The 15,645-nt window shown below is 39.8% G+C and overlaps 1 protein-coding gene across 1 annotated transcript; it reads left to right on the forward strand.

The window, feature by feature from the left end:
• The first annotated feature begins 1,341 nt into the window (after window positions 1–1,341).
• LOC110949977 (fibulin-7) lies at window positions 1,342–12,483 on the forward strand. Its single transcript, XM_022192327.2, has 8 exons — window positions 1,342–1,857; window positions 3,146–3,308; window positions 5,039–5,215; window positions 8,381–8,506; window positions 8,602–8,739; window positions 9,344–9,481; window positions 9,893–10,031; window positions 11,353–12,483. Exons 1-8 carry the CDS (start codon window positions 1,780–1,782, stop codon window positions 11,723–11,725), a joined length of 1,332 nt encoding a protein of 443 aa, XP_022048019.1. The 5' UTR covers window positions 1,342–1,779; the 3' UTR covers window positions 11,726–12,483.
• The last annotated feature ends 3,162 nt before the right edge of the window (window positions 12,484–15,645 follow it).

Genomic DNA, 15,645 nt, shown 5'->3' on the forward strand with positions numbered 1-15,645 from the left:
CAATGGAAAAAGGGCGACAGAATAAACTGACAGAACAAAAACTTTCAACACGAACAGAATAGAAACTGAAACACGCACGGCATGCTTCAAACTTGTCTGATTAAAGCAATTTGTCCAACTGAAACATCCCAACAACAAGTATTGTTTCAGCATTTCACAGCCATAAGCTACATGTGTGTGTTAAAACATGACTGTATTAGAAAATAATTTTAATAATTTAAGAATATTATTTAATAACAACCATAGAGAAGAGCATTTCCTATTTCAGTGACAGAAGTATTGCACAAATATTGACCAAACTGTCAAAAATGAATATTGTTTGATAAGGTCATCCCTCACATTGTGATTTCTTTGGCAACCCAGAGTCTTTCTCATCTGCTCTACAGAAAACCTACCCAGGAATTAGTCTTATTCTTAGACCTTGTGAGCATTTACAACCCTGTCTTCATTCCAGATCTGGACCATACATTGCACCTAACCTTTATTCTAAACCTGCACTGATTAGCTTACTATGCATAATGCAAAAAACAACACAAAAAGCAAAAAAGTACATTCAATAACATTCAGCCTGGCATCTACATAAGTTAAAAAATTAAACCCATCATTTGATTTAACTGATATGGTGATTTGACCGATGGAAATTTTGGATTTACATTATTGCTCCATGGTGTAGATGAAAAACAGATCTGGCTACAGTTTGTTTACAGAATTCAAGTGTTTTGTTGTTGTTGTTGTTTGTTTGTTTGTTTTTATTTTACTTAGAGAGTTCCATGTTGCAATCTCATTTACATGTGAAGTCATGGAGGCTCAAAAAAGCTGAAAAAAAACGTGAATAGAATATTTCGACCCGCCTCTGTGTACTTCATGGACCCGTAAGACTGAAAATAATAGTATGAAGGTAAAATTTTGAATGACGTCATTACATAAATTATTAGACAAAAAATGGTTAGTTTAGACACTGAATTATTTTTCGGAAGCTATTCGTTTGTTTGAATCGTTTTATTGACAGCAACGTATTTTTGCTAAATGATTTTTTTAATTTATTTTTATTATTTTTGTTATTTTTAAATTTTGCCGAGGTTTGCGCACGTACCTGACACACTTCAGGCTCTCCCACACTCTAGTGATTTACCAGCAGGTGTCGCTGCGACTCTACAAGTGAAACCCTGATAGACAGACTGACGGATAGCCAAGCACACGCTGTATATGTGAGAATAAAAACCAATAGACTTCAAATACCCCACAAAGCAAGTTAATGTAACATTTATGTTTCTGTAACCTGATAGTATTGTCAATATTTAGGTGTGCGTTTAGGTGACCCAGCCTCTCACCAAAAGCTAACGACACGTTTCGTAATTAACATTATGCAAATGCTAATTTGTTGAGTTTGGGAGGGGGGAAAAGAAACATTTTTACATTTACAATGCTTTAAAACTCGTGTAGTTTGCGATATGTAGTTGTAAGTTGTGTGTCCGTGCCCCTGTCAGCAGCAGAGGGATGCAAAGGGAAAGTGTTTGGAAGTATCACGGTGGGAGGGATTCCTGCTGCAGGAAACCTGGTAGCGTGCAGAGCTCAGAGGCTAAACTTTCCAAGAGTGCAGATAAACAGAGACGGAGCGCATCTGTCTCAGGCACCTGATGAGCATCTTCCTCACTCCTGAAACGTGTGGACGGGTCTTCAGAACTGTTTTATTGGGGATTTTATAGAAGAAAAGAAGTCTGTTAAATATTTGAGAACATCACTAAGGAACATTACTTTATTATTCCAGGACTTTCGGAGATGGCACTCTCTTTTCTACGCAGGTGTTTGCTGTTGTTGTGTTTGACAGCTGTCCAGAGTGGTCATGCCACTGTTCAGGTAAGATTCCAGAATGTCATATGTTTAAGAATGAGCAATCTGAGCAAATAACTGTACTGTATCAAATCTCAAACTTTGATAAAGTCATATTATTTGGAAGAATTAATACATTTGCTTATTTAAAATCTTAATCTTATTGTCAGTGGTGTCGCCTAACAAGCAATATTATATATTTTTATTTTGCATGAGCATTTCATCCAGCTTCCATCCAACATTACTGGATTGTGTATAAAGTGTGTGTCATTTTGTTAGTATAAAGTGTGTGTCATTTTGTTAGTTTTGTAATCACAGGCTACAGTTTCCACTTTAGAAATTACTTTACACTTTTTGAATTTTCAAATATATATACATATACAAATACATATATAATTGCATCTGGATATGAATCCTCTCATGTCTTGTCAGCTGGTGGCATTTCCCTTTGGCCTGGGGCAGGTAAAATGAGCAGAAGACAGTCTTACTACTGCACAGGTCCAAACTATGTGCACGATGAATTTTAATGTATTGAAGCTTGTTATTATTGTACAAAGCCCTCTGAATGCCAGAGCAGGAATTTAAGGTATGCTGCTCAGAAGATATTGTTCCAATGAGCATGTGATTAATAAACCCTCCTGAAAGGATTAGAGGCACTTTCTCTGAGGAACTTTGTAATGGCTTGACAAGCGTTCTCCCCAAAGTAACTGCCTGTGGCACCCATGCTATTGTGAGTGTGCCCATTCAGGATTATCCAATGAGCGTGTGCCTTCCTACCGCCATGCAAAATATACACAGGAACAGCATTTTGGACTTAGGTCCCCCTGACATCTGCCAGACAGCTTTTGTCCAGCTGTGTCTGCCACTGGAGTTGTGTTGTAAGAGTGAAAAGAGGTGAGGCAGAGAAGAAGAAAGATGGTAGGCCCAGAATATCTCACATGTGAGTGCACTGAGGTCTAGTGGAAAAAGTGGAAAGCAATGTTTTAAAGTAAAATAAATGCAGAGTTCTTCTGAAATCAAGTACATTTAAAACATCTCACTAGAAAGTCTTGTCAGTGTTACATAATGTCTTTGAACATCAGTGAAAAGTAACTCACTATAACGACTATGCACCCACCAATAATAGGGATTTAGTTTCAATTAGATCACTCTCCACAGCTGCCCAATAATGTCTGTTCATCTCTCATGTTTTAGATTTTATGGCCATTAAAGTGAGGTAACCTTTAAGTCCAGCACTCATTTTAAAATGTTTTGCCAACACTCTTTTATAGCTCTGAATTCTGCTCACAGTCCTCATGCTTTTTTTAATTAACAGACGTGCATGGATAAGCATCAGGTGGTCGGGGTGCTTCGTCAAATGGAGAAGTTTCTGAAAGGGCAGGAGATGCGCTTTACAGAGGGCCTCAGGATCATGAAGTCGAAGCTGGCGACGCTGCAGAACTCGGTCTCCAAGTTACCTCAAGCAGACCAGTCAGCTGGTGAGGAATGAACAGACAGAAAACACACAACAACAACACCACAGCTATCATATTAGTCATTATGATTGTCAACTTTATAAGCCTTTTTATGCAGACATTTTAACTTATCAAAGCAGGAAAACACAGGTGTTACTAATAGCTTTAACACTGGCTCGGTTCGATTCAAGCGTCTCGGTCATCCATGAGAGTGTGAAAGTGAGCCAACATACCAGGACCCTGAAACTGCAGCAGCTAAATGCAATTCATCTAACAATTGTTTTATGTATACCTTTAATATGTGAAAATGTGAAAAAAGACTTTTGTCCTTACTCAATATTTTCATAAACTACTTCTTATACTGTAAACAGATGATGATCACTAAATCCAACTTGTAACTTTATGCTATAAGAAAAAAATTATAATTTTGAACAACTGTATGAAATAGATTTTTTATTATCCATGTTTTCATACATCTATGAGGTCTATGCTGTAAAATCAACATCCCTGATAACAGGCTGCCAAGACTACAGAAGAGATGCTGAGATTTGCTCCACTTATCATGTAAACACACAATATTTGGCTGGCTAAAGGAAAAAGGGCATCATTTAATCTGTTATGCATTTGATTACTCTGCATGCTTATTTCACAGAATGAGCCCAGTGTGTTCATTTAACTTAATTTGCAATCCATGCTGTTTACATTTTCATATGGACTCATGATGTGACTGAGGTTTCGTTCTGTGATTCAGTGAAGGACTGTTCAGTTAAAGGCAAAAGAAGATTCCAAACTATCAAGTCTGCAACATTTTAGAAACATTCACTTGTTTGAAGTTGATCTTCAAACACTTTTCCCCTCAATGAGTGACGACAGAGTGCCAGACATGGCTTCTTGTATTATGGGATTATATATATATTCTTCCAACTGTTCAAGGCCATCTCGGTTACAGAACTGGGTATTCGACAGGGGAAGTGGATTTGTGGAATTGTGTTGTTTGGCAGCCGACACTGAGACCAATTTGTTAGTGATGGACCAGTGCAGTCCACAACTCTGTGGAGAATACTTGGCGGGACAAGAAGAGGCTGATGTTTTACATTTATGGCAAAAAAAGGCTCAACATAAAAAGGCAAAGGAAAAATGATCACACCACCTGCTTTAAATTCTACAACTCGAATAAAATCCAACAATCTACATGGAAAAATGTCATTTTTTGACTTAGATAGTATGATATCTGATTTATTCCTTCACATTTTCTGTCCAGTAATAGTTAGAATAGGGTACAGTGCAGTTTCAAACATGAGTTAAATGTGACTGAGGTCTGGTCATGTGTGATTTATCGTGCTGGATCTGAAATGTATTCTTTCCACTTGAGATATAAAGAGCAGGAAACATTTTTCTGCAATAGTCCAAGTTGAAGGAAGCAAAAAAATCTCATAAAAGTCAAAAATGTAATCCATTCACGTTGTTATATAATGTAATGTAATTATATACTATTCTAGCATTATACAAGCATTAAACTCTCCAGAGCATACAACATACTAGAACACTTAACTGCTAGCGCAATTCTGACTGAAAATGGCCGGTCCTTTGCTGGTTGACTGTAAATGAAGTATTTGAACCATCCTTTCCCATGAAGGCTCTGCACTGCCCAGTGACACGTGTATATCCCCAGGCAGAGAATGCCAGAGGATGTTGGGAGGCTTATTCCACATGTGACCAGCCTTCCTCTCGTGCTCTCTTTCTTTCTCTCACAGCTCCCACCACCTGCCCCTCCCTAGAAGCCCCTGCTCACGGAACCAAGTTTGGCTCAAAGTATTTTGTCGGACATGAGGTCCATTTCACTTGTTCCCAGGGATACCATCTTGTTGGTTCTGCCACACGTGTTTGCCGGGATAACGGCACCTGGACCGGCATCAGTGCGATCTGTAAAGGTGAGCATCGCTGCTGAGAAAGACACAGCAGGTCCAGACGTATTACCTGCCACAAATCCTCAATTTTGACCAGGTATGAGACCATAGTTATGTGTGATTTGGTGGAATGTTTTGGGCCTGAGCAGCTACACTATTGACTGTAGAGCAAAAATCCCCACACCCGTTTAGGGTGACCTTGGCTCAGCAGTGTCTGAATGCCAGGCTGAAAGAGACATCAGCTCAGAAGCCACACGCAGATAACAGGCAAAGAAAAGAGCCATTCTTTGGAGTGTCTGCAGCTCCTCAGTACACTGAATGAAGCCCTCGTTAAAATGGCATTAAATGTCTCTGAACACAGAAAAACACCTGTACTGCATTCCACTGTGGGGTGCTTTCCCCTTCAGGTTTCCACTCCTCATTAACAGCACTGGTTGGGCTACTGTAAGATAACTCCCTCCCCCTTGCTCATGTTTCCCTGGTTCTTTGACAGCAGTCCCACTGGATGAGGTTAGGTCCAGGTATTATACCAGTACTTTGCTCTGATAGCACAAAAGAAAGCTAAGTATGCTATTGATAGCCGCCTTTCAGCCTGCACTAGTGGCACTCATCCAGAAATTCCAAGTGGCACACTCATTTGAACATGTGCATACGTTTATTGACATTCATTTGTTAAAACAACATGAGAGGGCTTGACTCTGCACAGTATTATCCCTGTTCATGTTTTTGAGGCCAGCATAAGAGGTCTAAATTTAGTCATGCTTGAAAAGCAGCATTGACAGAGTGTGAAAAACTTTAAAGCTAAGAAGAGTTTAAAAATATCTCGCAGAGTGAAGTGGGCCTTTTCATGTCATGGTCCTGTGGTGGCCCTCAGTGAAGCCAAATAAAAATTAAAGGAACTGGTTGTCATCCAGTACTGTGGCCTCAGCACTGGAGCTCAAAGAGCAGTCTGCTTTATGATTTGTACATCTGCACAGCTCACTGAGCCAACGACACAATCAAAGATCAGAACTTTGATTTTTTTTTAAGCTTTCAGACACAGAGCAAAGCTTAGTGCTTTTATAAGATCACAGTCACTTTCATCCTACATTCTGTTGTGGTCAATTTTCTTTTTTTTGTTTTGGTGTCTCTATTAAATAGTAGTATTCATTATATTATATTGTTCTTAATGTCTGATAATTAATTAATCAGTTTGCCACAAATAGCACGATATTTTAACAATGATGGTTTGATGATTGGATCTGTCACTGTACTCTTACTCACAGTTACAGTTCACAGTGATGTTGATTTACCTGTGTTCGGTAGGAAGTCAGAGAAACACTTGTAAGAAAATAAGAATTATGTTTCCATGATAACATAGAATTGCTGTAAAGCTGAAAGGTTTTATGGGAAGCTGCTGACAGAAAATTACTAAAAAGTAAAAGATGTCATCTCTTCCAAATAACAGGCTTTTGTGCCTGTTTCACAGTGCTTGAAAGACATTAGTAAAACATAATACATATCCACAAATCGATACAAATAACTGAATATTTACTCATAGAGTCAGTAGTTCTAATCCAATACACCTTCTCCAAGTCCTTGAAGGCAAGTCTTGTCACTTGGTAATTCTCCAATAGTCATTTGGACTAAAAAGACTAGGCCCCTATTTAAATGAATGGGAAGAGAGAGTCATTACTGCAGTGTCTGGTGCTTAAAAACTGCATATATATAAAAGCATATATATAAAAGCAGAGGATTTGTTATTTGGGGGGAAGAAGTAAGGATATGTCATACAACTGACATCTTCGGAATTCTCCTGTAGACTCCTACTCAGAATTCTTTAAGTGGCAAATCTCTCCGTTTTACCAAATCTGACTTTTTGTCAGATTCAGTCAATGTTGCCTTACAATCTGCTAACCATCACCATTCTGTGTCAGTGCTGAAAAAATCTGCTGTTTCGTAGACAGCCCTGGTTCAGTAAATGGGACACAATGTGCCTTGGACTGATCTAAACAACACTATTTCAGCATGTTCTGTTCACATTCGTGTTTGTGCATAGGACTGGGGTAAAGGAAGGGAGACGGGAGAACGGAGGTAAAAGGGGCAGTGGAAGTGAGAAGGACAATAAATTTGACCGGTTAAATATCTAAATGGGCTAAGTCAACTTTAACAATTGTTGTCCAGAGAAGACTCTATCTTTTTAGTGATTGACACTTTAATAATATTCCTTCTTAGCTTTAATCAAACAACTGGTACCATTCCACAAACAGAACAAATGAAAGAGGCCACTGACTTACTGTCGACATACTTTGCCAGTAGTGGCAATGCCAGTATTCAATCGTAAATATGAGTTATCAAACTGGATGGGTACTCTTTGCTTCAGAGGCATTTAGAGTCCTTTCATATTTTTCTTACAGTTTTTCACAAATTTCAGACTTGACCTAATCTTACCATCCTTTTTAATGCCTTTGCAGACATTTTGTTTTCAGGTTATCTGTACATTCATCCCTCCATCTGATTCTTCTGAACATGACATCTCTTGAAATCCTTCACAGAATTTCTTCCAATATGACATAAACCTCCACTTGGACACAAGGATGAGGAGTTTATATTTTAGTGGTCATTGATCACTGTGACCTAACAAAAAAGGTTTTTGGTTATAGATCAACAATTATTTGTAATTATGACAAAAATTGCACTCAAATGTTGCAAAGAGTTTTAAAAAAATGATGGCATAATGACATTTTATATCCAAAAAGGCAAGGATCAGATTCTCCGTTACAACATAATGCTCTGTAAAAACACAGGGCAGATGAATGTAACCTGCAACTTGACTGGTTGGTGGAGGCAAACAACATTTTGTCCATGGTGCTTAGTCTTTGAGTTGATACATTGTTTGATAAGCTACATCAAGCATCTTTTCTATACTAATTTCATCATTGGTAGAGGCTCACTGATAGACTTTTAATACATCTCTGGATTCGTTTTTCACTTTACAAAGGTGCTTATATAAATCTTCAATCTAGAGAAAAACTATATAAGACATTTTTAAATGTGTGTTGAACTTGGCACCAAATCAGAAAATGTTTTTTTTTTTTTTAATTTTCATCTCAGAAATATCTCAGATGAAAATAGTGACAAATTTGTTGTTTCGTATATAGTGGATTCAACATGTTGACTAGCTAAGTTGATTCTGTCCTACATCCACAGATATAAGTGAGTGTGCCAGTAATCCCTGTCAAAACGGTGGTACCTGTGTGGAAGGGGTCAACCAGTACAAATGCACCTGCCCCCAAAACTGGAGTGGCTCTCACTGCCAGCACCAAACCCAGACAGGTCAGTAGCACAGAAGTAATGTCTGAGTTACTTAGTTCGACTCTATTTGCAAAACTTTCCTCTTCATCAAGTCTGACTTTTATATTTTCTTCCAGCACCACCAGAGTGGAGTGTTATGAATGATCCAGCTTTCAGCCGCAGACCTCGCTGTGCCCAAGTGAACCAGGCGCAACACTGCAGCTGTGATGCAGGCTTTCATATGAGTGGCACCTCTGTCAACAGTATCTGTCAGGGTGAGCTGTAATTATGTGTTACTTTAATTGATCCCTGTGGGGATATTCTCCTGTTGTTGCTCTTCCTCGTAAGGAGGTAAGGTCAGCTACAGAGCAGTTCCCTTGAGCTGGTGCCCTGCTCAGTAACATCCCTGCAGCGCAAATAGCTCATGTTGTATGGACTTTTTTTGCCGAAAGTATCCCTGAATACCTGGATATTTAACTCCTTTAGTGATTAATATGGTTGCAAATGAAAGTAATCTGTGGAGCCAGTCTGTGACAAACAAAATAATCCTCTTGAGAGGTCACAAGCTGATTAGCATCCATTTAAGTCGCAGTTCAGTTGCTTTTAAGTTGTAAATGCTTGAATAACATTTGAAATGAGAGTTTGACTCAAATGTGTTTACAAGATGCTGGAAGTGCTAAAGTCTGAATACTGATGATTGAATGAGACAAAGGAACAACATACCTTGGTTCCTCCTGTTATGTTACAGTGTTTAATTATCTATATTTTAAATATCTCCTCCCCTCTAGTCACTTTTGTACACAGACTGCATTGGGTTCGTCTTGTGGCGCATGTTTAAGGCTGACATGTAGATAGATTTATTTTGCTATTTCTTGACAGATGTAAATGAGTGTGAAGTGTACCGGCTTGACCAAGGAGGGAAACTGTGTGTCCACGAGTGTGTGAATGTCCCGGGTTCGTACCACTGCTCTTGCCCCAGCGGTTACAAGTTGCTCCCGGATGGGCGGAGCTGTGAGGGTGAGTGACAAGGGGGAACAGAGGACAAAGGCTCATTCACAGAGGCCTGGCTGCAGATCTGGCTGGGTATGTAGCTCCAGAGAGGAATACCTGTGATTTAGAGAGACGAGAAACCTCCTGCAGTCGAGATCTTGGTCTCTGCAGAGGTGTCTGTTGGTCCCAAACCTCGCTACTACTTTCATTTTCATCCCTGAAGCTTCTAGCGCTTGCCAGTGGAATGAATGATCTCACCCTTTCCCAGCAGAAGGGATCTTTAGGACATGAGGCGTTTGTGGAAGACTAAACTAAAAACCAAATAAAGAGCAGAGCACCCCCTTCTCAGACTGTGGTAACCAGGAAGCATGGAGTCGGTCTGGCAGATTTCTCTCCCTGCTTCTCCTACTTACATGCCTCTGCTGTTTTGTCTTCCAGATGTGGATGAATGTTTAAGCCAGCAGCACAACTGTAGCCGAGGGACAACTTGTATCAACACAGGGGGAGGCTTTCGGTGTGTCAACCCAGAGTGTCCACGTTCTCATGGCAACATCAGCTATGTCAAGACATCTCCCTTGTAAGTGCGTTCACCCCAGAGTGAGCCATTTGTTTTGTCTGTGTATCCTTGCACACGATTTAACATTTCAGCGAGAAACTTTACATATTAAATTAGACCCAGCTGTGATGCACAGATGTGCTCCTGGTGGACATTTTGACTTGTAACAGCAAGACAAACAGAAATAACACCAATGATTTCTCTGTTCGAGTTTGCCAGTAATCCATGCCAGTGGCCCCACATGCACAACAAGAGCTTAAAAATACACCTATCTGCGGTGAAACTGTCATTGAAGGCATACACTTGAGCACGACCAGACAGGTTTTATACAAGCTGGAACTTATTTCTGGTACTTTTGCCCATCATTGTATTGGAAGAAATAACATTAAACCCACTATGGTAACTGCTGAGGTCCAGCAACACAGAAGCATCACTACCAGCCAAGTTAACAGAACTTTTTTGAAGGGGAAATTAAAGGCTCCAGATGAAACCATTTTTTAAACTGCAGAATATCTGTGTGTTTGGACACGATACCACTTCCATCTTCCTATTTGCCAGTTAGAAACAAGCTGCCTCATTTAAAAGCCTAAATCAAAGCTGTATCTGCTACTACTGAACCATCAACGTGGTGAAATATGGCTCCAGTGTCAGCAAATGGGATGCATAAATGTTTGGAAAAATGCATGTAACAAGGGAAAAACTAGGGAATTGAGTAAGACAGTAGCTATGTCCTCATTTCATAGTACATATTCATGCTAAGCAGATTTTGATTTTGTGAAGTGAGTTGAGTGACTGAAGTAAATACAGATATTAGTGTGCAAAATACATTGCTTTAATTTGTGATATGTGACGCAATGCAGGGCTTAAAGGAAATATTTACAGCTGAAAAACATAAGATGATACTGATGAGAAAGCTTCAGGAGTGCCTCAGAAAAATTAAACAAAATTTGTATTATATATTTGGAAAAAATGTATTTCTTTCTGTAAAATATCATTGGCATATGCATTCCACAGCTTGACGTCAGTTTGTCAGTGTAGGTCCGGTACCAAAAATGTCATCCGCTCTCTTTCTTGTTTCAACATGTACTCCAACAACACATAAAAATGTTCATAGCTTTCCATAATCCCAGACCTAAGTGCACTTGTGGGTCACATCTCTTAAGTCACAAAGAAACAGTTACGAACACTTTCCCACGGGGATGGATTAATTATGCAAGCATTCCCCCTTTGTTAAACTGTCTGAAATGGGTGATGACTATAATGCACAGAGAATGTCAAACATTTACCACATCTTTCTGTAATGCCTCCCCTCTTTGATATTCTCTGCATTTCTGTCCTGCAGTCAGTGTGAGAGAAACCCCTGTCCCATGGACAGCCGCTCCTGCCACCTGGCTCCCAAGACCGTGTCCTTCCATTACCTGTCTCTGCCCTCCAACCTGCAGACTCCTGCCACGCTTTTCCGCATGGCGACCGCAGCTGCCCCCGGGCGCACCGGGCCAGACAGCCTGCGCTTCGGCATCGTGGGCGGAAGCTTCCGTGGCGTCTTTGTCATGCAGCGTTCGGACAGACAGACTGGCGAACTGATACTGGTGCAGCAGCTGCGTGGGCCCCAGGAGATCAGCGTTGACGTGGACATGTCTGAGTACACCGACCGCACCTTTCAGGCCAAGCATGTGGCCAGGGTCCACGTTCTGGTCTCACCTTACAACTTCTGAGAGAAAGGAAGCAGACTAGAGACTGAAAACTGAAGAAGAACCAGGAAGAGTGGATAATGGGCACTGACTTTACTGAAACTGTTTCCTCATCCCCAAATTAGCAAAAGAGTGGGAAAAGCAATATTTAAAAGTTATATTATAAATCCAACAATATATGGCAAAACACACCATAGATGCTACTTTGAATAGTGTCAGTTCAGTCTGTAAATAGTGATTAAATTTGGCTCAGTGTGTTCGAATTCATGACATCTACCAAAAGAAACATAGAATGGGAGGGATGGACAGCTTTTTTTGTCATTGCTGTTACTTTGTTTGTATTTTTATGTCCATCATAGATAATGTCTGTGTAGCTCAGGGTCAGGCCCCGGGGCTGATGCACTGCCTTCATTTTTACTGATGATAAATCCCTATAAGACATTAGTGCTCCTGCAGCTCTAATTTATTGGAAATATTGTTTCTGGTTTTTACAATGTAACATACTGTACGCCACATGTTTATCTTTGATCATATACTGTATATTTGTTTTTTGTACTAGCTTCCTTTGTTTAAGGTACCATTCATTATACTAAGGGAGTTTTTTTAAAACAGTAGCTGCAGTACTGTACCTGGTTTGTTTTCCTCTGTATGTTATCCAGAAGGAGTCTCATTATATCCTAAATCAATGATGATTTTTTGGCAAACTTGCCAATGTACTACACAATTTATCTGGAATTTTAATTGCCTCTACATAACTGAAATAAAGTCAGTCTAACATTTCAGTATTTGTTAGAACTGCCTCACTTGATGCTGAACAGTGGGCTATTAAATGTCCTTGAGAGTGAATTTTAATGACTGAAATGCAAACCCATGCATAGTTGATGAATGAGCGCTGGATGACTATAAAAGGTTTTCTGAATGAAGGTATGAAAGTGAAGAGAAGAAGAATGTGTGTTCAATAATATAACCCCTGAAGCAAAAGTTCATGGGTAGTACAAGTCAAAGCATTTCCCACATGTCTCCGAAAACAAAAGAAGTCTCACAGTATTTTTATTTGACCTTAATACAAGGAACAGTAACTGTCACATTTTAAAAACATATCTCAGTGTGTCTGTTTGTTCGAGAGAGAAAAAAGAGACTAATGCTCAGCACATGTGTTCTCTTAACTTCCTTCACTCGGTGCTTCTCTTAAGTCTCCATCCAGGGGTTTACATTGCAATAAAAGGGGCCAGAAGAGCTGCATGCTTCCAGGCTGGAGTGGATGGTGACAATCAAAACACATGCCCTGATGGTATGCACTGCTCTGAAAATGACAACATGCCTTAATGGCAGGCGTAATTTCCTTCGGTAACCATACCAGGAGTGCTCATATTGCAGCCTTTCTTTCAGTTGTGCTCAAGCTGTTTGATGTTCACATGTTTCATCCATTCTCAGGCAGAAGGATATTGCCAGAGATAAGTGGAGAGTGCTGAGCTCTCCATAACGCAAGCCATTTGCTGGAGAGTAATGATAAAAAATATACAGTATAGGCCTTGAGGCAAAGTCAGCGCAGAGTTGTGTAAATTAGTTTTACATCAGAGACGAAGTGACATTAGTGAAGCATTCATAGGAGGTGGATAAAAAAACAACATGGAGTAGATAGGCACAGAGATAAAGTGGCATCCAGATATATTTCATTATGCTTACAATGTCATTTTGAAACTGTAAAGCACTTTCTGATGCTGTCCTATTGTGGTAAAGATAATTTCTCCCCTTTGCTGATGTAGGTTTCCTGTACAGTTTTGAACTGGTAGGTGAAATTGGCTCAAATACTAAAAAAATGTAGGAATTATCAGGAAAAATTACATACATATACAAAAAATGATTTCATTAAATTTTACCTGTAATGGTTATAAGAGCCAGCAGGTGACAGTAGAGATGACAGTAGAGATCTATTCTGATGAGCAATTCTTAATATCATAATCATGTTTCTTTTGTTGTACCGGTGAGACTGATTTTTTTTTTGTAAAAATTGGATCTGGCTTCCCCACGTTTGGTCTGGATTGTATATATTTATATATAGACCCTTTATTTGTATACAAACATTGTGACGTTTTTGTGGGCGGGACTTATGCTGGAGGCAAAAGCGGAGCGACAAGTCAAGCGGGACTGGGAGTATATAGTTTGCGCTGCAAACTCGAGCATTTTTAACCCGTTAAACGTCAGTGTACCGCCGGCGGTACACTTACTAATTTGCATAGGAATTTAAAGAATGTCCGAAGGCTGGAAACGCGATGATACAAAAACTATACGCCGATGGAAAGCTTAGATTCTCATGAATCCTCCGGTATAAACCACTTTCAGATGTGATTACCACAGCGGGTGAGAAAAACACATTTGTCCGACAAACAACGAATATCCATCCATCCTTTCTCTGTACACGGCTTTAACGTACACAGCGCGACTCACATTTCCGGGTTCATTATTACACACAGATGAAAATATTCCACAAAAAAAACGGCCATAAACACATCCAAAAACACAGCAGGACGACATTTTAGAAAAGTTGATAGAGCCTAGTCCCTCAGTCTTTCGCCTTTCTGTCCGGCCGCGGGCTTCCTCTTTTGCCTCCAGCTAAAGCTGTGACGTCATTCGTGACGTGGTCATTAAAGGGTCTATACAATATATTGATTTATTTTTTATTTTTTTGCAAAAAGTGGATGTGGCATTTTACCTGCTTTTCTGCTGGCCCTGATACGCCCATCAGCAAGACGTCTTTGTCAACAAAGAAAAAAGTGTGACCAACTGAGAAGACAGAAGATAAATGAATTGTTGGCGGGTTTGAGGAAACGGCAATCTGTTTTCTCCCGGAGCCGTGAAAGCCAGCTACCTAATTGCTAGCACAACAGCATTAGCAGCAAAGCCGTACTCTGAGGGGGAGTTCGATAAAACTTGCATGCTGAAGGCTGCAGAAATCGTAAAGGTTTCAATGGGGTCCTTCGGCACCGTCGGTGCTCGGACCCTAATAAGAGGTACAAATTTAAGCAATCTGAGATTTAATTTCAGCTTCCTATTTTGGCCATTTACTATAGTTGGACTGTAACGTTAGGAATGTGCCACCTACACAAAAAATACAACACGTTTTCACAAAAACAGGACAGCAAAATGTACACAGTAGGCTGCTGAAAGAAACTTTTAACTTTGTGAGTCATTTTGCAGTGAAACAGCAGAAACACGCTCTTGTGGCATGGATGGATGGATTAATGGAGCTCTTGGATCTCCATCAAAACAGAAAGCAGGAGCTCGTGCTGCCAGTGGCTTAGTCCAGAAGGTAAGGTGCTCTAGAGGCGTTTTGATCTACTTTTATTACACAGGAGAGATGAGATGTCACCTGCAGAATGAATGTTTGGAACAAATACATGAATATGAGAGTGAATGAAAGGAGATTGAAAATCCCTGTGCCATTTCTTTGGCTTGAGAAGCAGCCTTCATTCGTGCATAGTTTTATGTTGCTTATTACTTTATCACTCTAGCCACAAAAAAAGGTAATAAAGTGATGTAGCAGATTGCTTCATTAAAGAAGGTTGCAAACTCTGAAGTTCATGTATAAAACGTGAAAAAAATGCACTTCACTTTACAAGGAAGGTGAAACTATTTTGGACTCAATCACGCAAGTTACAATGTTTTTATGAAAAGTGGTTGTTTAGGGATTTTGTTGTTCAGCTGTCTTAGTCACAGGCCTATTAAGGGCTAATGGCTTGGAGCAAAGTCAAGGTTTATATTTTCAGCAACTGGGCTTCATTCACTCGCCTCAGCATTTTAGTCATTATCATTCATCATAATTTTGCTCACAATAGCCCATTCATTCAAGAGTTTCTTCTCGTGTTTCCTCTTCAGTCTTTCTTTTGTAAGATGGCGTTAAAAGGAAACACATTTTAAGTGATGCAACAAATTCACAACCATAG

This window comes from Acanthochromis polyacanthus, chromosome 15, assembly GCF_021347895.1.
Source record: "Acanthochromis polyacanthus isolate Apoly-LR-REF ecotype Palm Island chromosome 15, KAUST_Apoly_ChrSc, whole genome shotgun sequence".
Classification (NCBI taxonomy): Eukaryota; Metazoa; Chordata; class Actinopteri; family Pomacentridae; genus Acanthochromis; species Acanthochromis polyacanthus.